The sequence below is a fragment of the Ascaphus truei genome, chromosome 2 (assembly GCF_040206685.1).
Source record: "Ascaphus truei isolate aAscTru1 chromosome 2, aAscTru1.hap1, whole genome shotgun sequence".
In the NCBI taxonomy this organism is placed as follows: Eukaryota; Metazoa; Chordata; class Amphibia; order Anura; family Ascaphidae; genus Ascaphus; species Ascaphus truei.
In genome coordinates this window covers 236269862-236293454 of record NC_134484.1, presented here as the reverse complement: position 1 = coordinate 236293454, position 23593 = coordinate 236269862, and the positions used below count along the sequence as shown (strand labels likewise).

Sequence of the window (23593 nt, the reverse complement as noted above, 5' to 3'; positions counted from 1 at the left end):
CTGGATAAATGGGAAGGTTACCAGATCTCATGGATCGGGAGAATTATCTCGGTAAAGATGAACATACTCCCTAGATTGTTATACTTTTTTCAGACACTCCCGATCCATGTCCCTGGCTCTGAACTAAAGAAAATTCAGAATAGACTGTTTAATTTCATTTGGAAGAGCAAAAGACCCAGAGTCACTGGGTCAGTCCTTTTGTCATCGAGGGGGAGAGGAGGACTAGGGGTGCAAGATATTTTAAAATATTACCAAGCTGCCCAATTGAAACAAGTCGTAGTGTGGAACGCAGACCCGGGCCAATATTGCTGGTTAGATATAGAGTCCCACTACGCCAAAACGCCTTCTCTGCCGGCCTGCCTTTGGAGTTTGGATAGAGGTGATAGATCGGCGCACAAATTTGAGTTAGGTGCGATGAGGCACACTTGGGAAGTCTGGTTGAAATGTAAAACCAAGTTCAAACTCTCATCACCGGGATCTCAGCTTATCAACCCCAAGTTTCCCCCCGGGTGTGAACCAAAACAGTTTGAACAATTCAGATTAAGGGGGATCAGGCCGGTCGCTGACCTACTGAGCGATGGAAAGCTGCTGAGCTTTCAAGACCTACAGTACGCACCAAATATAAGGCGCCAGAATTAGGTCCATTTAAATATCTCCAAATTCGGCACTTTCTTCAAAAGATGTCCCCAAAGATTAAATTTCCCCCTCTCACAAACTTTGAGGTGTTGTGTCAGACTGGCACACATCAAAAAGGTTTAATATCCCAAATATACGCTGGAATGGAGATAACAGCGGGCCCCTACACTCATGACTATATGCTCAGGTGGGCGGCGGAACTGAATATAGGCAGAGAGGATTGGGAGGATATTTGGGACTCAGCTTCAGGAACTTCCATTTGTACCACAACGAAAGAAAATATTTACAAAATAATTTTTCACTGGTATTTTACCCAAGTAAGATTGAAGCAAATCTACCCCCTGGCCTCAGATTTATGCTGGAGAGGCTGTGGACAGAGAGGCGACATGGCCCACATTTGGTGGACATGTCCAAAAATTCAGAATTTTTGGCTCACAATACAAATTTTAATTCAAGAGGTAACCGGCCTCACTGTTCCCACTGAGCCACTGACCTACCTACTAGGCAGGCCAATAGAGGAAATTGACCGCCCAGTCAGGAAGTTAATCTCCTTCATTCTAACAGCGGCAAGATGTGCAGTGGCGTTCTCCTGGAAAAAGACATTACCCCTTCCAAGCAGATGGTTAAAAGAAGAGTGAATTAAGTAATGCTGATTGAGAGACTAACCGCATTTCTCAAGCGCAAAACTGAGGAGCACTACAAGGTCTGGTAACCTTGGCTGGACCATTGACCCTGTCCAAAAATCCCGTCCAACTGGGAACCAGCCGGAAAATCTAGCTGTCTATACAAATAGATGGTTCGCAGCAACTGGGGTAGAGACGACAACTCCCCCTCTCCCCCCTCTCTCTCTCTTCTTTCACTCTCTTTTTCAGACCTCTTTCTCACTGGGCCACTACGTGACCCAGAGGTCCCACCTTTCTAGGCGATGCCCTTTCCTATCCTATATATTCAAAAAACCATTTTGTATTAGGGTGTTATGACTTGTTATATGCCTGTAACTTGATCTGATCCCTAATAAAAATGTTTGGGAAAAAAAAATAAAAAATTTAGTCTGGGTCCCAAATACCATTGCTACAGTCTTGTCAGTGTTTAAAAACAGTTTGTTTTGGGAAATCCAATTTTCAAGTCTCAATTTTCAAGTCAAGTAAGCATGTAAACGTGAAAATATGCAGTTATAAGTTGTACAAGAAACACTGTATGACAACTGAATGGAAAAACAATGAAAATGAAAATAAAGACTTTGCAAAGGTGTTGATCGCATACTTTGAACGTATTAAACATGTCACTAATACAACATTAGTTCCCGTGGGACTGCCTTTAGGGAACAGACATTATTGGAGCCCTCTAAGGATTGTAGTTGCTATGTGCTGTAAGCCTTTCTGAAGAGCACCAGGAGAGCCGTACTATACAAAGGAATGTCCCTCTTGATAGCCATCGTGGATTAAAGGGTACATCTGTGCCCGTGACAAAGGGCTATGTGCCAGAATTGCTGCGGGTCTCCTGCAGCGAGTCTGCCCTCCTATTATTATTATCATTTATAGCGCGCCAACGTATTTCGTAGCGCAGTACAATAGAGGACAAAAGACAATGAAATAACAACATTAACATACATTGTTACAGTAAGGAGGCCCCGGCCCCATGTGGCTAACACTCTTATAAGGAAAGGTAAATGGAAACATAGGGTACAGGGGGGTGAGAAGGTTAGTATGTAACGGCAGCAAACGGCTGACACCCTTTGTCTGCCCTTTGGCACAGATGCAGGCTGAAGAGGTTCTGAATTCACTCAGCTGTGCTGTGCAAGTCCTATTTACCTTTTGGTTTGAGATTTGCCTTGTGTGATTTTCTTTGCTTTTGGTTTTGTGCAGTATATGTGTAGGTTTTTTTGTAGTCTGATTGTGGTGTGCAAGCCCCTGCAATAACCATACAGTGAATAACAAATCACAAGTCCCCCATTCCTGTTACTAGTGCGGCAGGAAACAGCAGACATCTTTCTATCTGGAAAAAATACAGATAAAGATTGTAATATCTGGAGAGCAGCATGATAAAAAAAATAAAAACATGGATTACAATGCAAACCCTGAAATTACTTATTAAAGAGGCAAACCAAGCGTTTCCCCCCCATCTTTTTAATACAGGATTGAAGCAGGGGGTCTACGGTGGTGAACCTCATTAATTTCAGCTTTGGGAACCCCCTGCTTCCGGGAATACTTACCTCTGCAGTGAGAGCCGGTAGCCAAACTAGGGTTCACAATATGGCTGCTTTTCAAAGCCCCCAGCTGGTGCAGCTTCCTATTGGCCCATGTAACCGGGATTTTAAATTGCAGAAAACTGCAGGAAATATTGGCACCTATTTGGCGGTAAGTACCTACGGAAGCAGGGAGGCCCCGGAGCTGAAATTAATGGGGTTCAGCTCCAAAGGCTCCATGATTCAAACCTGTTAAAAATGAAAAAATACATTAAAAAAACGGCTTGGATTGCTCCTTGAAGGAGTGCATCGACCACAAATTCAGCAAAGTTAACTTCCAGAGACCCAATAGCAGCAAGTGAAGAACAGCAGCACACCAAAATAACTTAATTCAATGAAACAGTATGAAGAATATTACTGTACATATAGTGGTTATTCTATAACTGTCACATTCTTTATTCAGCGCAGGTTAACTAATAATTGTGGAATAGCTATGTAATATTCTTTCTTTTCATTTTCTTGGATTAGTCTGGTGTGCTGCTATTAATCAATATTTGCTATTGGATTTACTGTATGTACTCTAGTCGGTTGGATTCTGCTTTTTTCTATTAACACCCAAGGACCTAAATCATTGACGCTGAAGGGGTTGTAGGCCAAAAATAGCTTTTTAGCGGAAAAGTAATGACTTCCATCAGTGAGACTTGACATCTATTAGACTGCTGATGCAACAAAGTCAGCGACAAGGAGTCCTTGTCAGTCGGACTCTGAAAATTATTCCTTTTAAATTCAGTGGTTTAAAGTCATATTTTGTTTGTTAGGAGACGTATCGTTTGGAAGCGGGATCTGTGCACAGGTAGCCCAAGCAATATGGAGGCTTTTATCATGTGTTTAGGTGGAACATGAAATGCTTCTCTTACATTTCCTCTCCCGCCAGCAGGTTTCTTTCTCCTTTGACATGTAGAAGAAGGTGCGCATCACAAACGCTTAATATGTTGATTTCAAGTGGTAGTCGAGCCATCTGGAAACACGTGCATGTGTCGGCTCTAGTTACTGCACAGGCTCATGAGTGTATTAATGCTCACCCGAGGGAAGTCTGATAACTAAACACAGAAATTAAATGCTAGTCAAAGCAGTCTAATCTCGCCACCGTTGGTCGGAAGTGCGAGTGCTTGAAGCTCAGGGTAATGGTCAACAACATGAAATTAGCAAGTGCAACCGGTTGGAGATTTTCCTGTTTCGGATGCAGTGATGTTTTACAACACCTAAGCCCAGGAATGTCATTTCGACATATCATTATCATAATCACTGTTTGAGGAAGGAAAGTCAACAGAAGGCAGATTTGTGGTCCATGGAACAAAGGGAGATTTGTTACTGAGGACTATTTAAAGATTCCGTTTTACATAGCAGGCAAGAAAAATATAGTAAGCCATTCAAGCGTGTAAAATGGTTGGTGGCTGTTTTATTTATTTATGTTTTATTATTTTCGCTAGGTCACAGGTACTTCTGATCTTCTCTGATACATGTTGTGCTCTGCATTTATCGTTTTGTCAAGGGACAATTTACCTGTGAATACATAAAGATTATAAACAGTCTCATCATGAAAGAGGTTGGGTAAAGATAATCAAACTCCATGGAGACATTAAAAGAGCTTTTGAAAATGACTTTCAAATTCTAATGAGATAAAAAAAAAAAATATCAAGTACCAGCCAAATACATCACTAGTTCACACTGGTCCTAGGAGTTACTGGACCTTTTGTCAACCACAATGCTGTGGTGCTGGGCAAAGAAAGCAATAGCTATATTGATGAAAATAGCTTTCATGGTAAAGCTAATACTTCCTCTCAGTACTACGCAAGCTCTGCAGCACTACGACTGAAAAATGACTCCCTGCATTCAACAGAGTTGATTATAGACATCCAGTACGCATTCCCTTGGGCCTGAAGGGGCAGTGCCTGATAGGGACTAAATGAACTAATGCTAGTAAAAGGTCAAAGGGGTTACAGCTAGGTGATTGATGCCTTTTTTTTTAACCCAAATCTAATCTTCTGAGTCACTAGAGAAGATTATATTTTAAATACACCCTAAGGCACATTCACTTGCTAAAATGTATGAATATCTGTACCTCGTCACGCTTACCAAGCGATCTATTCTAGATTGTCAGCTCTCCCGAGCAGGCCTCATTACCTTCTGTATCTGTTTGCACTGGTTTGTCCTTATTTGGTATGTAACTCTGTTTATGTAAAATACATAACCCTGTACCCCCATTGTACCACATCGCCGAATATGTTGGAGCTTTACAAATAAACAATAATAAAATTTCACAGTTTTTCTCCCTAGTTTTGCACAAATGAAAATAAAAAAAACCTTTCAGCAAAGAAAAATCCTCAAAAGATGTATCCATTTATTTTTTGAGAAAAATGTTAATATTTCATCCTTAGAGCACAAATGGAAAGAAGAATAAAAGATGCATTAACCTCTTTTTTCATAAGTGCAGTTTTGCCAGTCACATTAGTCTGTGCTAGCTTATAAAGTGCTCAGAAGAAGTTTTGAAGTACAGTACTGTAGTTGATTTGGTTATGTAGCCCTGTTTCCCCCACCTCTAAGTGAGATCAGAGGGTGGTGACTGTAATTAGCTACCGGTGCTGCCCTTTTACCTGTTTGGCTCGCAGGTGCCTAAGCCTCCGCCGCTGGGAGCCTGGGGTGAATTACTCTTACTACTACTATATGGTGCAGCGCCTCCACCTGTGAGAGATCCCAGCAAAGTGGGAGCAGCCCCTCACAGGAGACTCTTACAATGAACCACACAGCTTGGTAAAATAGAAAAGGGCTTTACTGAACATAACATATCTCTTAACACTCTAATGTAATGACTATGGTAATATCTTATCACTCTACCCATTAACGGCACAAATATCCACACACCTCGCAGGGCTTTGTACCCCACACCTTATTCCCAGAGTCCCAAGTGTCCCAAGTGTTCTGCAACCCACCCCTTAGGCGTGATCAGTGCCTGTTTGATACTGGTAATGGTGGTGCACTTGGTGACAGTACCTGCCGGGTGTGTCCACAACCGGTATGATGAATCTTCACAAAGGATCCGCTGATCCTGCGATGAAACCGCCTCCGCATGGGGTGATGTCCCTCCGGACGCTCCCACCATGAAGACAGTTTCTATTACTTTAGAGGTCCCTTCCTAGACCAAACTTGCCAGGCCACGTGCACACAGCTGTGTCCCTGACTATATTAGAATACACCTGACTGCTGAGGGGATCCGTTCCCTATCTAGGGCATGTCCCTGTAACAGCTCCAACCTTTCAATGACTGGGGCCTAGCTGGGCCTAGGGGATTACGGGCCTAGTGCACTGGGTCCCTGACCCCTGCACACACAACCTCCCCTGTCTGTGTCCCAGCTTCAACTCCTCACACACACAGCACACAACAAAGTATCTATTCCCTGCTGCAGAGAATCTCTCAGCCCTATTGGCTGTAATGAGTCACCTGTGCTCCAGCCCCTGGGGCTGCTGGGAGTTGTAGTCCCTTGGAGAGCTCCTTGCTATGGGGGCCGCGTGCGCGATCTTCACTGCGCATGTGCGCAGCTGTAATGGCCGCCGCTAGCACTATTTGCTCCTGCACACTTGTAATGGCCACCACTACCCTTGCAACCTCTGCGCATTGCACTGCACAGGCGCGAACTCCCGCGCAAACCTCAACATGGCCGCCGAACACCTTCTGCGCACGCGCGACACTCTGCGCATGCGCGGACACACCAAACATGGTGGCGACCTGCCACAGCTGCCACCGGGAGTCAGGGGGACCCGGGGGACCCTGGCTACAGTTATATACATTATTGCATCAACATCACAGAACTAACCAGGCACAGCGGGCAGCAAAGCAATGCTAAGCCATACAGATCCTTATGGCCCGGCCAATATTGACCAAAGTGTAACACATACAACCATGCAAGCCTATAACACTATAACCACACCTAATAGTTAGAGATGGGCGAAATTAGTTTCCCGGATTTTCTCGCATTTGCCCTCCCCCCCCCCCCCCTCACAAATCCGTTTCGCAGTGTAAAATCCGCAAACGGATTTGGGCGGTTTCAATCCGCCAGATTCAACTAAAACCGCTGTGGATGGATTTGCAGAATGCAATCTGCAGATTCAGCAATCCTTTGGCCAAATGTCAAGAATCTGCCAACGCATTGCTGAATCCGCGGAGTGTATTGGTGATAATAATAAAATCTGCAAAACACCCCTCACCCTTTATGGCATTGATCCACTGAAATCCGCGGACCAATGGAACTGACCGATACGCTGCGGATCCAAATCCACCAAAGAAATCCGCCCATCTCAACTCATAGTCGACTCTGTTTTAGATAAAGTCTTGGTTTACTTCAATGAATGCCTTTTACTGAACACAATAGTTTTTATTGGGATACATGTGCATTTTGTAATGGCCTCTGTCTGCTGTAGATCTCATATAAGCAGCAAATATAAAACCTACACCGTTCCATGATAGAGGGCTCAGGGCTGCTATGTCACACGATAGAGTTAATGACTAGGTCTGTGTGTTGATAGCAATTTGTGGCCATCTTTTAGTTAGCATTAGCCAGATGATTAAAAAATAAATCGTCTCATTAAATCGTATTCTATCTATTTGCAGAAACATAGTGGGAACCTGAAAATGTTAAAGCCTGTAAAGCTTGATGGGGAGGTAAGTCTTGTTTTATCATCTTTAAGACAAAGTAAGAAAGAAATACTGACTAGCAGGCTGCATTGCGCAATGTGCTTGGATAGTAGAGTCCTATACTGTGCCAGCTTTGACACACGATCCAATGGAAACTACTTGATATTCTGTCCTAGACCATCTTATATTGGGGAACAATGTCACTCACTACACCTGTACCTGTGTTTTCCTTTCACATTATTCAGGTGATTCGCTGCCTTAAAGCAGCAGTCCAAGCTGCCGTTTTTTTTATTTTATTATTTTTTCCCTTTAATATGTGCATCAATACAATCCACACAATAAGTAATTAGCTAAATTTTCGATTGATCCATTCTCCAGTGATCAATCGGTGAAGATTTGGCTTGGGGGTTCACTAAATGTCAATGCAGCAGAAGAGGACCCAAGATGCAAAGTTCTGTGGGGAAGATCATGTGACCAGGCAGTCACTATTGGTGCACTGCTAGAGTGAGGACAGGGCGCAAAAAGGGATGTGAGTCTGTTTCAGAAGAGGAAAGGGATGTAACTTAGTAAATGGTTGCTATAGAAACAAAAAATTCTTGTTACATTATAATACATACAAATGTAATTCAGAGTTACTAGAAAAAAAATGCTACATATATTTTCTCATAGTACAGAACTTATTTATTTAAAAAAAACACATGTAGGGTATTGCTTGGTCTGCAGCTTTAAAGAACAGTTTATTTGACTTTATATATTTAATAAGATTAATATTTAAAAGATCCATACTACACTCAAGACAGATAAACAAAGTAATACATTATTTTCATGGCATAGCAAGACCTAAAACACACACACACACACCCAGTATGGGTATGATTACACTATTTGACCATCTTTTTTCATATACAGTATTCTAGTGCATGTTACAGTACATGATTTTCTATATGATATATTCCATCACATTAAAGTTATACTGTATGCAAATTGTAGGGCAAGGAGGAGACCTTCATCCTTTGAGGTTAGAGATCTTATGTTGCAGCATTACGGAAATATCCAATATTTATTATTTACAGGAGCAGGGGAAAATTGCAAAGTTGGGACTGGAGCTACGTTTGCTCACATCGGATGTTGACTCTGAAACCGAAAAATGGGAAGATCAAGAGAACGAGGTGGTTAGACACGGGCAGAGCATGTCCAGCATGGCATATTCTATGTACTCATTCACCAGGTATATTTCACAAGTTCTACTGTGATCATATTCTTTGCTTGTTAGTTAGGTTAATGGCACCTGTTTGATAGGGTTAGACGCATGCAAAAGGCTTGAGAAGAAAGTAGGGTGGATAACCATATTGGTCTCTTCTGCCATCTAGTAAAGTAACAAGTGAGGAAGAAAGAGTAGGTGTGATATGTTTTACTGGACCAACAGATGGTTGACAAGTTACAAGCTTTAACTTGTACCCACATAGGGTTTTTCATCTGGTTGTTGAAAAACTCTTGTGACATTGAAGAATTGTTTTTTAAGTCAAGTTATGGTCTTTCTTGGTGTAGGCCCCATTTTTCCCACACAGAAAACAAAAAACTGTTATTAAGGAGAGAGCATCTGTCCTTTTCCAAGTTGGTCGTTGTTTACCTTCCTTGATTTTCTGACAGTTTCCCCTAAGCCACCATTTTGTGCATGCCATGGTCTTGCTATAGATCAGATACAGTTCTGCACTAAAAGTACACCCAGGTCATAAAATGAAAATGATTTAAAGATCAGCTCTGGTTTAGATAATTAAACAAAATTGCTGCTTTAAGAAGTCACAGGACGCTCAGTCAAAAAGAACTGACAACGCTCCACTAGAAAGGTGGTGGGGGGATGTATGAGGTGAGGAACAACAAGTGTGAATTGACAAAGGACATGAAATAAAAAGTACATTATCTTCCCCACACAACACGTTAACCATATCTGCCAGGAGCTCCTTATTTTGCTGGCACAGTCTCTTGCTCTGAAGGTGGATTATACTTTTATCACAGTTGTATATGTCAGGGCTTCTCTTAAAACACAATAGAAGCAAAGATATGAGAAAGCAGTGGGCGTGTTCTAGGAAGAACATAACAATCGGTGTTCTAGAGCCAGGTTCTAAACTCGAGTGGCTAAAGTGGAAACTGTAACCAGTATCATGTGGCATGACATTCAAATTGCTGTCTGTTTTGTTGCAGGGGTGAAGGTTTGCTTAAGTCTACCCAAGATTTATTTCACCAAGCAGAGGTAAGTGTTTTTCATGCTTCTCCGACACACAGCTTTAGAGATAAAATCATAAAAAGAGCGGAAAGGTCACAGTGTCCCATCCAAACAATAAGTTCACCCTTGAATGCGGTCTGTAGCTCCAGCTGGAATGATATATAAAGAGAGAGCCTTGTTCTGGTAATTCACACAAGTTCCTATAATAAAACCAGAAAATACACTGTATCTTCATAGAAAGAGACGGAATAGCATTCCGCAGTTTGGAATTGGTTTCAATACAGCATCTACCCAGGGCATCATGGAAATAAAAATGACCCCCCAGTTAGCAGCAGAGGGAACAAATGGTAGGGCCAGACTTAGAAGAGTAAAGCTAGATAAATGACATAAAAAAAAAAAAAAAAAAAAGGGGGCAAGTATATATATGTAATTATTTTTTATTTATTTTTATTTGGATTTTTTTTCCCAACAAGGACTCAAAAAGAGTGGGGATGGGGAGGAAAGATAAGGCAAAAATAAGGACTACAAACCCCAGCTTTAACAAATGTTGCAAGATACATTTTTAGTTGATATGTCTGAATATTTTTAATGCAGTCATCTGATTTTAACCTAAAAAAAAATATCATTGATGTTAGTTCAGTTCGGTCTATTCCTTTAACAACAGTATAACGGTTTCTTTCATAAAGACATCTATTCATTGAGAACTGATATGATGAATTGTGATTAAAAAGTGATACTTTATTCAAATAATTAAAATAAATGGTGATATGTCTAAACAAATATACTTAATAAACAATGACCTAACATAAAACAAACCAACAAACATTTAAACATAAACTGGAGCTAAGGGAGAATTGACTAGCAGGTAAGTACTTACTAGTAGTGAGATAGCTCACAATAGCTTATAACAAAATCCCTAAGTCCAACACTGAACAATAATGTTAAAAACCTGTGCTGTTTAGACAGGTAACTAGGCACTGACCGTCATAACGCTCAAAATACAAAAGATGTATATATATAAATATATATAAGGATGCTCCCCCAGAAAACCACAATCGGCGCAAGATAAATATCAAAACCGAATATATAGATCTAGTGCATTGAGTCAGACACTACTCACACAATTAGTGTTTACACATCTAGAACAACATTAACAGAATAGTAACAAAGCTATGAAACACAGATTGATATAGTGTCTTACAGTGCAAAAAGTGTAGAATGGCCCACAAAGTGTGTTAACTTGGCCCTCAGGCACGGGTCTTAGCCCGTATCAAGTTATAGCCTCCTATACTATACTAAAGTAATGCACTGTTAGAAGTAAATGAGTGGTTTCTAGGGAGCAAACTGTCAGTAGGTGGGGTGAAAGTCGCAAGAGTAGCATATCCTATATGTCTAAAAAGCTGCTACTCTAGAACTTGCAGTCGCAACACATAAAGGGCTCCTGTACAAAAAAAATACAGTGTTAGATGTCTACTGTACCCGCACACATCGTCGTCACGATGCAGCGACCATAAGCAGGAAACATACAAATGCCCTGTCACATTGAACGTCTTGTATTCTCTCGATTGCTCCATTTTCTCAATACCTATTCTCTCCTAGACCCTCTACAATCACTGCTTCTGGAAAAGGGGCTCTCCTTTGCACCCAATACAGGCCCAAATGCTTTCCAATTATTTGTGGATCTTAACAGCTTTATCCGTAAACTCACACTCAAACGCCATTTCAATATACAGGATAATAATAAAAAGCAAGCTAGATCCATTTTTGGTATCAGTACTCAGGAAGAGATTTGTCTAGATGCTCTCACTGACTTGTTGATTGAGTCAGTGGGGACTCGGGGTTCCCTCAGCAATGCAATTGATAAATTTGACAACTCTGTACATTCAACACAACATTTAGACATGGATTTGGATGATGGGGTCACTATTATGCATTCCCCATTTAGGCCAAAGTCACTATACTTTCCCTATCAATCCAAGGGAGGGTACATTGATGCTTTTTACAATTTAGTACTTAAAGACTTTGAGACACTGTGCAACAAACCATATAGATCTAACAATAAAAATCTATCTAAAGGTGAACTTGAGGCATTACGTGATTTGAAGGAAAATAGGGACATTGTCATTAGACAAGCTGACAAGGGCGGGCGCATAGTCATCCAGGATAGATCGGCTTATATACTTGAGGCCGAGCGTCTGCTGGGTGACTCTGCCTCCTATATTCCCTTGTCAGATGATCCCACTTCACATTATCAGGTGTTGCTGAAGGAACATTTAACTTCAGCCCTAGAGGAGGGCATTCTCACCTAATTTGAATTTAAATTTCTTTATTCTGATCACCCCCGCACACCCATTTTTTATCATTTATCCAAGGTCCACAAGTCTTTGGTTGACCCCCCTGGGAGACCTATTATCTCGGGGATCGAGTCGATGACGTCCGGCCTATCCCAGTATGTTGATTATTATCTCCAACCCTTTGTAGCCAAGCTCAGGTCACATATTAGGGATACGCTGCATGTTATCGACTCGATCTCTGAGATCAAATGGAAGCCCAACTATTTATGGGCTACATGTGACGTGTCATCATTATACACGTCAATAGATCATTCCAGGGTGGTCAGAGCCATTGACTTCTGGCTCAACACGGATCCTTCCTTTCCCACTAATCACAAAGAATTCATATTAAGTAGTATTAAGTTTATTTTAACTCACAACTATTTTTCATTTGAGGATCTTTTCTACCTACAAATCTGTGGAACGGCCATGGGTACGAGGTTTGCCTCCAGCTATGCCAATCACTTTATGGGATATTGGGAGGAAACATCTATTTGGCCCAACCCAGAGCTGGGGGTGGGCCTCGTATACTATGGTCGTGTCATCGATGATATTAATATTATTTGGGAGGGTGATATCACTGTTTTTTCCAATGTCCTCACTTCCTTCAATCAAAATGCCCTGGGCTTGAAATTTACTTATGAAATTAGTCCTATCTCAGTGGTATTTCTGGATCTTGTTTTGACTAAAGATCCAGAAGGTAATATTATTACCACCACACATTTCAAGCCTGTTGCAGTGAACAATTATGTTCATGCCACAAGTAATCACCATGCACAGTGGCTTAAGAGCATCCCCCTGGGACAGTTTCATCGTCTCAAAAGGAACTGTTCCAGGGAGAGTGATTTTGGTCTCCAATCCAAAAAATTGACTGATACATTTTTGCTGAAGGGATATAACCCTGATCTGGTATCTGACTCTCTCAACAAGGTGATGCTATCTGATAGGTCATCACTATTAAAAAAGTGTACAATTAAAAAAAAAAAAAAAAGAATATCAGTTACAACACTCCAAGAACTGGATCATCACAAGTAGATGGGGTTTCAAGGTTTATTACCACTTTTAACCAGTCCCACAGATCAATTCAGGGTATATTGAATACACACTGGAGTATTCTAAAATGTGATCCCCATTTGAGGAATATCATTCCTGAGAAAATTCCAATTGAATACAGGAAAGCGAAAAATATTAAAAACATTCTTGCTCCAAGCAAAGTTAAACCCTTAGTTGCGGCGACCAGTGCCACTACAGTGAACCCTATGGGGAATCACAGGTGTGGCAGGGGATGCTGCATCACGTGCAAACATCTCAATACCAGAATGGAGTTTGCCTCCCTTCACAAGGATGAACGATATTGTGTAAGGGGCAATATCAACTGCCTCAGTACATTTATCGTTTATCTTATACAGTGCGGATGCGGCCTACAATATGTAGGGCGCACCACTCGGCCCCTCAGAACCAGATTCCTGGAGCACCGGAGGAATGTGTTAAATGGTGTCACTACCCATAATCTATCGAGACATTTTATCAACACACATAATAAGGATTCAGAGTCCTTAAAAATTATGGGTATTGAGCACGTTCCTCTGAGTGTTTCAGGAGGGGACCGTTTCAAGGCACTTTGTAGAAGGGAGACCTTTTGGATACACCAATTGGGGACACTCACCCCCGGTGGTCTAAATGAATGTTTAGATACCAGTACTCTGGTTTAAGCTTTATAAAACATCTAGGTTGCTGATCTCTGTATCATTCTCTCTGCTGCTCTGTCTACCCATCCTCTCTTTTTATCCCTATCCACTGCTGCAATTAAAACCCTCCCCCCCTCTCCCCCTCCCCCCCTCCCTCCCCCCCTCTATCTCCTTACATTATACAATTCCAAACTCTATATGACATGCTTTGGATTTTTTCCTTCCTTTTTCAGAACTTTATCAATTTAATTGATTTATATGGACATTTTAATGACAAGTTTATAATTTTATATATTTATATATATTTACTTTATGCAGGGGCTACTGATTGTTGTTCACTATTAGTGATATGCTATTGGTCCTTTCCCTATATATACAGTATTGTTTGTGGAGCAATTATCATTTGAGCAGATTATTTATCATTTAAGTGTTTATACATAAGTATATTTATTTAGTATGTAGTAATTATTTTAGTATATTCCATTTTTTGATATATATGTAATTTGTATGACTATGTGTAACACATGAGGTATTTTAATATTGTTATGCATTTTTTATATTTTTAATTTGTATGTTTATCTATTGAAGCAGTATATTCCTAGATTCCACATTGTAAGCAGTGTATTTTACTGGAGAATCCGTTCGTAATTAATTAACTAATTATACATATGTTTAATATCATTGGATACAATCAGACACTATAGACAGTCTATTTGGGCCATTCTAGCCAAATCAATCATTTATTAGTAAGCCACGGCTTGTTTATAGGGGAGGGACTATCACTTAGCACTTCCACCAATCAAAAGAGGGATCTCCAGTATATATATACTGCTATCTTGTTCAGGGACATTCCCTTTGATAAAGTTGCATTTGTTGCGACGAAACGCGTCAGGGACGTACTTTACGACATTACGTCATCACGCTGTGTGCATCCTTTACGGCCGGTGAGCACATGTAGTGATTTGAAGGCCTTACTCTGATGCCAGAATTACCTGGATGATTTCGAGTGAACCGAGTGAACCGGGGGGATTGCGCTGTTCGTGAGATCTACTCCAGCCTGCTTTGGACTCTCTGCTGCGGTTTGGACACTCCTTGGTGGTGATTATATATCACATACTGCTTATATTTTACTTGTCTATTGTGAGTGCTTTTAATCCCCCTTTCCGCCCTTCCCCACATTAAATGTTACAGTGTTACACTATGGGGCGTGCGCTCTCTGTTTTGCCTTTCTCATATTTATATATATATATACATCTTTTGTATTTTGAGCGTTATGACGGTCAGTGCCTAGTTACCTGTCTAAACAGCACAGGTTTTTAACATTATTGTTCAGTGCTGGATTTAGGGATTTTGTTATAAGCTATTGTGAGCTATCTCACTACTAGTAAGTACTTACCTGCTAATCAATTCTCCCTTAGCTCCAGTTTATGTTTAAATGTTTGTTGGTTTGTTTTATGTGTTAGGTCATTGTTTATTAAGTATATTTGTTTAGACATATCACCATTTATTTTAATTATTTGAATAAAGTATCACTTTTTAATCTCAATTCATCATATCAGTTTTCAATGAGTGCTTGTTAAAGGGTGTTTCCTTTCTTCCCATTTCATGATTACTCCCATTCCCCCTTTGCACCTTTGTTACCATATATCAATTTGTATATTAGGCTGAAGCGAGAGTCACATTCTTTCCCTCCCCTCCCTTCCCTTCCCCCTCCCCTCCCTTCCCCCTCCCCTCCCTTCCCTTCCCCCTCCCCTTTCTCCTCATTTTTACCCTATCATTATATCATAAAGACATCTAATCAGTCATAAAATATACTACATTGACCAACATGGCCTTGACTCTAATCACTCACAATCTACAATAGGGGTTATTGATTAAAGTGCGAATGAACTTGAATGGTGGTTTTAATGTAATAGTCCTCAATCTGCATGATCCCTGTAAAAACAAAACACCAATGAATAAAGAGAGGGAGGGTCATTTCAATATAACATTTCTAGAGAGCTCTAATCCAAGTAATTGAGTTAATAATTACACTAATGTGTAGCATTTTTGAAGGGACTAATAAAAAAATATCAACAAAAAAATCCTGGCCACAATTTTGGCTCCAAATAAGTTGCATAACTGTTAAATTTATTTTTATTTTTATATTTTTAATGTGGCTGTTTCAACAGAACCATTGACAAACTTTGGGGGGTATTCATCAAACAATTGTCAAATTTGAACAACCCGTACCTTCCCATCCTGCCGGGGGCTCGGCCCTTCTTGTTAGCGTTCTGGCGCTATGTCTCCTGCTTGGATCAGTACCTCGCTATTGTCGGGCGCCGCACCTCCCTGTGGGGGGAAGCTTGCCGTTCGCTTTTCTTCCACATGCTACTACTATATTGGTTCACATATTGTCACATACAGTGTACGCCCAACATCCCAACATCTTGTCGTATTTATAAACCAGTGCCTTGCAGAGTGAACCTATGTCCTGTATACCAGATAACTAACAAAAGAGGAGGTAATCGAGCAAAGACCAGCAGCAATACAATGCAAAAATCAGTATGAAATATACTTCTTTTTGAAGTTGAAGGTGGTGGGTGCTACAAACTGAAAACACCCTGCCCACAGTGATTCAGGATACCACAATCGGAGAGGTCGGGTACACAGCAAGAATAAAAACTAAGTGGAAATATATTCCCTCCTTTTGAGCAACACAACAGATATCCCAATGTCTTGCTGAAGCATGGCACCTTCATCAGGGAGGAGGGGTTGTGTACCAGACAAGCCAAAATATATCTATTAAAGTTGGAATGTCCTAGAGACATGGCAGGACTCCTTCACAGGAGTGAGGAGGAAGGATACATTTGTCTGCTTTATCCATTGTTTTACTTATCATTAAGGAAAATAGACGTTGTGTTGTTCTAGTACAATCAGAAGCCTGCGGATTAAAATAAAGCTATGTTAATATTCTGTCCTTCAGGTTTTTGCTGCTGCTGGATTAAAGCTTTCCTCTGTTCTACATGCGTTTTCAAATCAGGTAATGTAAACAATCTAACCACCAAAAGGCGCAGTTCCACAACCTCCAAATAATATACAGACGAGCCAACGAGTATTCTAAAACTTGCCTTAAACTAGCCAGGTACATGCTGGGTACATTTCAGTGACATTTCTGCAGAGGCTAATGGCCCATCGGATTAACACAGCAGGGGTCCCTGGCAGTCCCATTCAGTTTGAATGGGACTGCCAGGGACCCCCGCTGTGTTAATCAAATGGGCCATTAGTCTGTCTGCAGGAATGTATGAAATGTTGCAGCATATACTCAGCATGTACCTGAGTCTTTTTGGAGATTGCCCCAGGTTTTTTTTAGAATAATCATCGGCACTACAGTACCTCTCATATTCCTCCAGTAGAGTTATTCTGAACAGTTCTGTCACAATCTTTGCCAAGTGTAACTTCAACAAATGTGTATTATAAGACAGCGTTTCTAAGCATGCAACAATGCAAACACAAAAATAGAAAATAGTTTGAATTTACAGTAAAAACAGCAAAATCTGCAAAACAAGGGTAACTGGCTGTGCACGTCTTGAACCCAAGCTGTGATGAAAAGCTGTTTAATGCGGCAGGCGTAAGCTTATACAGCTCCATGTTAAAATAGGTTAGAAGTAAAAGGTGACAGAGTGCTCATTTGCATGTCATTACCCAGAATCCCTTGCTGCAGTGGAGGCATTGTATGCTAGGAGATAATAGGGTAAGTCAGGGTTGCAGAGCTCTGTGAGACGTGAATATGCTTACAGTGATATTTTTATTTGCTGTACACGGTACAGTGGAGGGTTTTTGTCACTTTTTTACCCACCATAACTATCTATAATGTGTGGTTGATATCTATTTTAAAAATAACCCGAGGTATCACCATGCAAAAAAATATTGTGAACTATTGCTCCAGAACAGTGATAGAAAAGCTAACAAGAGGGCTACAACTGCAATGTTCGCACGCCTCAAGGGCCTGATCTACTGTATAATGCTTTACTAACCCGACTAGTTCAATACAAAAGAGCATTCAAAGTTAGAATATTCAGTATTCTGCAGAATGGGTGGGCCACAGGCTCTGTGTTCTTTGGCACTATATACTACATATGCATATCAATATGCTGCATGACTGCTTATACATTGTTTATAATTCTTCTAAATAAAACAAATCTCTCATAGTAATAGTTTTTCATTTGATGCTTTCTGTCTATGGCCTGTCTTATCCCCTTCATTGCTAAAGTGAATTGCATTAAATTGAGGGGTTAGTTAAGCTAAGTCCATATATATATTTTTATGTCCTTATTTGCATCAATGAGCTGCCTTTTCTAAACAAGAAGCAACGGTTGTTTCCTTCCTATAACTGCCGTTTCCCGTCACACGTCTCTAATCTCTGCAATTTGCGTTCCAGCTTGAAGATGACGACAAACCTTTGCTCCTACTGGAAATCGAGAAGCTTATCCCACTGAGCCAGCAGCTGCAGATAACAACCAGGGCTCCCGTCCAGGGTAAAACTGCCACTTTCAACAAGGTACTGTATATCCCCTTACATTTCCGTTCATTTCCTAATGTTCTCCTTCAGCCATTTAAACGAATGCACCGTGAATACAGCTCTGCAGAAAACCTATTCTGATATTTTGCCTGCGGAGTTGTAGCGAGATACGGGATGTCGGAATCCACTTGATTGCCATCTGCGGAAATTTCAGTGGCAGGGGTTTAATGTTCCACTTCCTGATGGATTAAAAGCACAGAATGCGACCTCCCGTACAAAAGCAAGCTGTAAACAGTATGACATGGCTACTACGTCAAGGGGGCCCTGGAGTGACAGACCAAATGACACAGTAGCTACGCCTGTAGGGGCACCCAAACGGTTAAAGTATAAACTGAGCGATTTTTGGAAAGCTTTGGGGGTGTTGGGGTAATTTCGCCAAATTGCCTACAAACTATATATACTGAGGGATTCTTCATGACCTGCACATTCTTTTTTTCCGCAGAAAAAAAATTAAGCTGTTTAACCAAAATTAGTTGGGTTTTTTTATTTTTATTTTTTTACTGCTGATCTTTATATTAATGTGTTGTGAAGATCCACAAATGATGGAAGATAAATCAAATGAGTTGGGAATTGTGCAGAAGCAGAAATAGCTGGTTTTGTTCGGCTGCAACTGTGAAGCACTCAAGATAGTGGACATATTTAATGTTCAAGTCTTGATGCTGAATGCTACCAACAAATCATTGAAGCATTGAAAGTGTTAGTTAATGTGGTTCTCTTGTTAAATGTGTTGCCAGTGAAAAAGCTACTGTATGCTGTTTGTTTTATAGAGTGCAATGCCAATTTCCATTAGCTGTATTGGTTTTAGAGAGAGGAAAATGTGTCATAGGATGTGGCATTTCTTAATGGCGTAGCAAGATAGTTCTTTATAGATATAATAAGGTGTACAGGGATAATCGTGAAAGCATTTCTTGATTCTTAAAAATATATATTGTTAAGGCTCTAGGTGTAACACTGACCCCTACCTTGTAAAGTTAGTGCAGCATGCTATACAATCCATCCTCATCCTAATAGTGTCCTTTGATATAAATACAATCCATATTTTTTTAATCAGCTTAAAATGATGTGAGGCATAACTACTAACGTTCTCTTTTTGAGATTTTAGGGGTGCAATGAATTACAAATAAATAACAAATACAAATACCACTGGTGAGCACATTCACATGCCTGACAGGTCTGTAACCTGCTTTCCACCATTATCTCCTAGCAAATAATGCTTCCACGGCAGCCAGGGATTCTGGGAAATGACATGCAGATAAGCACATAGTGTGTCCCTGTTTGATTAAATAATAGCAACAACAAATTGTAGCAATTTTTTTTGCTCTCTTTTGAATCCCACCTTTTTTTTAAATTTTTTTTATAATGTAGCATTCCAGACATATCTTCTTGTTTTTTGTTTTTTTAAAGTATTATTATTATAATGTATTTACTGATTGCACAGTAATCTAGAGTTAATCTACACAATGGAGATCCAGTACTGGATTACAAACCTAAAATGACATGTGGCTACAGTAACTAATGTGATACCATAGTGTGTCTTTCTTGACCAAGGGCCAAGTGTGTCAGAAAGCAAGAAACAAATAGAAGGGTTCTAAAACAAAATATTAAAAAAATTACTTGAGAGAACAGGATAGGAGAATAACATGCGACTCAAAGTACAATGAAAACCAACGTGACATCGCATGGCATCACGTTACCATGGTAACTTGACGTCATGACGTTATTTGACTGCGCAACATCATGGTTGCCATGGCAACGAGATACCGTCTGACATCGTTTGTCATTTGACTCTCGATTTTGAAGCAGGGCAGCAGAACGGAAGCGGCTGGCACAGGTAAATAAGTCCCTTCCCGTTAGGTCCGATAGGCCCGAGAGCGCAGCAAATGTAAATGGGGGCGGACATTTTTGCCGCCTTAGGCCCGGGCCTAATGGGAAATTTGACACCGATTGTTGTCATGGGCATGGTTGCCACCTCCTATTCTGATGTGTCCATCCGGGCCAGGTTTTAATATTAGGATGGTTGATGTAAAAGCCAACAGAGGTTGTCCATGGAGCCTGCCTCCCATATTAAAAAGGAAGATTCATAGATATAAGATATATATATGATAGGTATGTCGCAGCCCTTTCTGGTATTATTGGAACAGTTATAGATTTCTTTCCTGTTTTCAATTATTTAGGTTGACACGTGTATTCAGAAAGCAAAGGGAATCCTGATGATACTGTCTCAGGTCCTTCCAATCTGCTGCAAATTACTGCGGAAGGTGAGTCTAAGTGGCTTCTCTTGTTAATAATACCAACTTTTTGAGACCTGACCAATTGCAGCAATACGGACGCACCATGTACCTCCTGTAACCCTCCTCGCCCGGCTCTAAAGAAGTTAACATTTCATGCTGCACCTATAATAACAGCCAAAACAATAACATTACAATACTGCCTTTCTTTTAAATCTACACTCCATGTGAAATTCTAGAGAAGTCTTCCTGCTTTTTGAAAGAGGAAAAGAGCAGCGCAAAAAATGGGGGTGGGGGGACCCTAGTGTAGTACTGTATGTTTGAGCACATTTCTATAATTTCTGTAGGGATGCTAAGCAATGGACTCACATGTAGTGCCTAGAAAACAGGTATTAATTCATTAAGGTGAATCCCTTTCTTTTTATCTTTCATAAACCTTCCCTGTGAGAGAGAGAACAGAGCACACAGCGCAATATGTAATGTATAGCTTTAAAATGTCAAAGCGACTACAAGGTTATCACAGGGTTAGTTCTTTTAAGCATTTGTTTAGATCTTTTAAATGAAACCACCTGTGGAATGCAGGGAAGAATCTCCTGTGTTTGTCCCAGGTACTGTCAGCGTCTGACGTCACCTTCCAGTCCATTGCTTCTGATCGGTCTCTCAGACCCTCCCATTCGCTGTGTCCCTGTCTGGTTCCTGCAGAATCTGCAGTTTTCCCCCCACATTTTATGCGCTGCATTTTCCTCTTTTTACAATTAAATCGGACTAAGGAACTGTGTTTTATTATATTTTTATTTTATTATTTATAGCTATTTAGGGACGGCTTTTTTGGATACCCTTTCTCTACATTGTTTACTTTAGGGCGATTGTAGCGCTATATATATATTATTTTTTTTGGCTTGTGTATTAACTTTCCTGTTTTGTTCCCAAAAAAATAAAAAAGGTTGACTTGAAATATTTATTCTAATACACCATTTGCATTTTCGAAATCCTGCGTTGTAAGTCAGTTTTGATCCGTCCAAGTTTGGAATTGCTTTCGCATCTGAGAGGAAGGCGACCCTATCTAGCCCCTAACAAAAACATCTATTACATATTCTGTGACATTTCTTTTTGTGCTCTTCGCAGTCAATCTTTTGCACCTAAATTTACATTATTGATACAAATGTTCAAAGCAGCCAGTCAAAATGTTGCAAAAAGGTCATAGCTCCAAAACATACACTTTTCAATGCATGCCGATTTTAATGTTTTTGGCAATTTCTATTTTATCTTCCAGTGCAAAGCGGGTAATGGATGTTTCAGATCTCCTCAGACGTGGAGGGAAAACCGGTTACAAAATGTCACAAATGAAGACAGCCTGGATGGAAAAACTGTAGAAGCTTTTGGAGTGAAATCCTTGGAACACCATGTAGCTAATCTGACCTTTTTAGAGAGCAAGTAGCAATTTAGGCCATTGAAAAATCTTAAATGATATTGGATGCAAGCTCAGCAGTTTCTCACCTGGTTTCTGCTGTGAAGGGGAAAACCAGACTATTGAACTTAACATCTGTTAAAGTGTTGTATCCCCCCCCCCCCTCACCTTATTGGTACCATTGTACATTATACAGATTTGTTACGTAAGTCAGGTTGAAACGAACCGTCTTTATAAAATGTGAATGTTTTGCATTTTGTTCCACTCATCAGTAGCACTGTTAAATGGTTATCAAACGCTCTGTTGTGAATGTCTTAATGGAAACTTTAACCCAAAGATGCTGCTATGGTATGTATAATTGTGATACGCAGAAACACACAAAAAAAACACGAATGGTTTGAATTCGCTGTATGTTACAAACTGCTGTCAACATTTGTCACCCTGGCTGATCTGTTTTATCAAGTGTAATGTATCCGTTTACCTGTATCAGGGCGATGTTTGGTGGTCTGAGGCACTGATCAGCTGATGTCTTAAAGGCAGGTGTATTGTCAGAGTCCACAACACAAAACAGCACACACTATTCACAACTTGCCACTCTGCCAAGTTTGAATGGAAAAAAAAAAGTTTATTGTAAACTTGCTGCTGGAATCTTTACATTTATTGGAGATGAATTCCTTAAAGAGAACTATTTTCAAATGTAGTTTGGATACGTATAAATGGATTGGTACTGTGCAAAGATCTAAGGTGAATCAATTTTTAAACCTTAGCTGCTGGTGAGGTTGGCCACGTGGAATGCCTTGTAGAATTACTCCGGGTTTATTCTATTGTCACTTCTGTAGACTGTTGCTAATCTCACCATTACTTTACTCTTAGGATTTGAGATGCATGTAAAATAAAAATAAAAAAACACCCAAAGGGTATCTTTCCTCAGAATGTACACCATATTTAAGTTTCATGAAAATGTAGTTTTTTTACATTAACATTTACAATGTAAAATTCTATTTTTAAAATAAAATTCTAATGAATCTTTTGTGTGTGTCAGTGCTTGTGTCTGTGTATAAGTGAGGTATGTAGGCTGAGAGGCCTTTTATGAGACCAACATTACAGTTCTTTATTCATGAAATTATAGTGCAAGCACACTAGAGGGCGCTATTTAGCCCAATTATAAAATAGATCTACATGAAACAATAATATTGTAACAAATCGTAATATCCTGAAAAAACAATACACGTGTGAGAATAATAGTAAATATATGGAAGATAGAAATGGGAAATGATTGGGTAAGTCATAAACCGATGATGAAACAATCTCTTCACTTGTAGATTCTGCTTACAACATACTGTCCCCTTCTTCCCTATTCAAGAATTCTGGAATAAGGACAGAACAGCTTTGAGGTAGAACCACAGAGCTCCGTTAATGACTTGAGATGTTAACATCTCGTTAAGTGCTAACAGGGATCTTCAGTGCTCGGTAACGATGTGTTAAGTGCTGTTTTCAGCTGTAAGGAGCCCTTGCATTTATTATAAGGGGCGTTCGTGCCCATGATATGCAAAAGAGGTATAAAATGCATATCGTCGAGCTCCGTTATAGTTAAGAGATTTAATGTAAATTTGGGATTACTCACATCCAGTTAGTTAAATC

General features: G+C 40.2%; 1 protein-coding gene and 1 long non-coding RNA gene across 2 annotated transcripts in view; one reads left to right on the top strand and one right to left on the bottom strand.

Moving 5' to 3' along the window:
* Positions 1-22982, top strand: part of CTNNAL1 (catenin alpha like 1) — a 337662-nt gene extending 314680 nt beyond the window's left edge. The window contains exons 13-19 of the mRNA XM_075585981.1: positions 7487-7537; positions 8584-8738; positions 9713-9761; positions 16721-16777; positions 18176-18295; positions 20491-20574; positions 21818-22982. Coding sequence (XP_075442096.1) covers positions 7487-7537; positions 8584-8738; positions 9713-9761; positions 16721-16777; positions 18176-18295; positions 20491-20574; positions 21818-21982 — 681 coding nt within the window. The 3' untranslated portion in view covers positions 21983-22982. The remainder of the gene's footprint in view (positions 1-7486; positions 7538-8583; positions 8739-9712; positions 9762-16720; positions 16778-18175; positions 18296-20490; positions 20575-21817) is intronic.
* Positions 15520-18573, bottom strand: LOC142487177 (uncharacterized). The gene is made up of 3 exons (XR_012799154.1): positions 18195-18573; positions 15988-16678; positions 15520-15690 (listed from the first exon to the last, which is right to left on the bottom strand). It is a non-coding gene; the product is annotated as an uncharacterized LOC142487177 (long non-coding RNA).
* Positions 22983-23593: the final 611 nt, after the last annotated feature.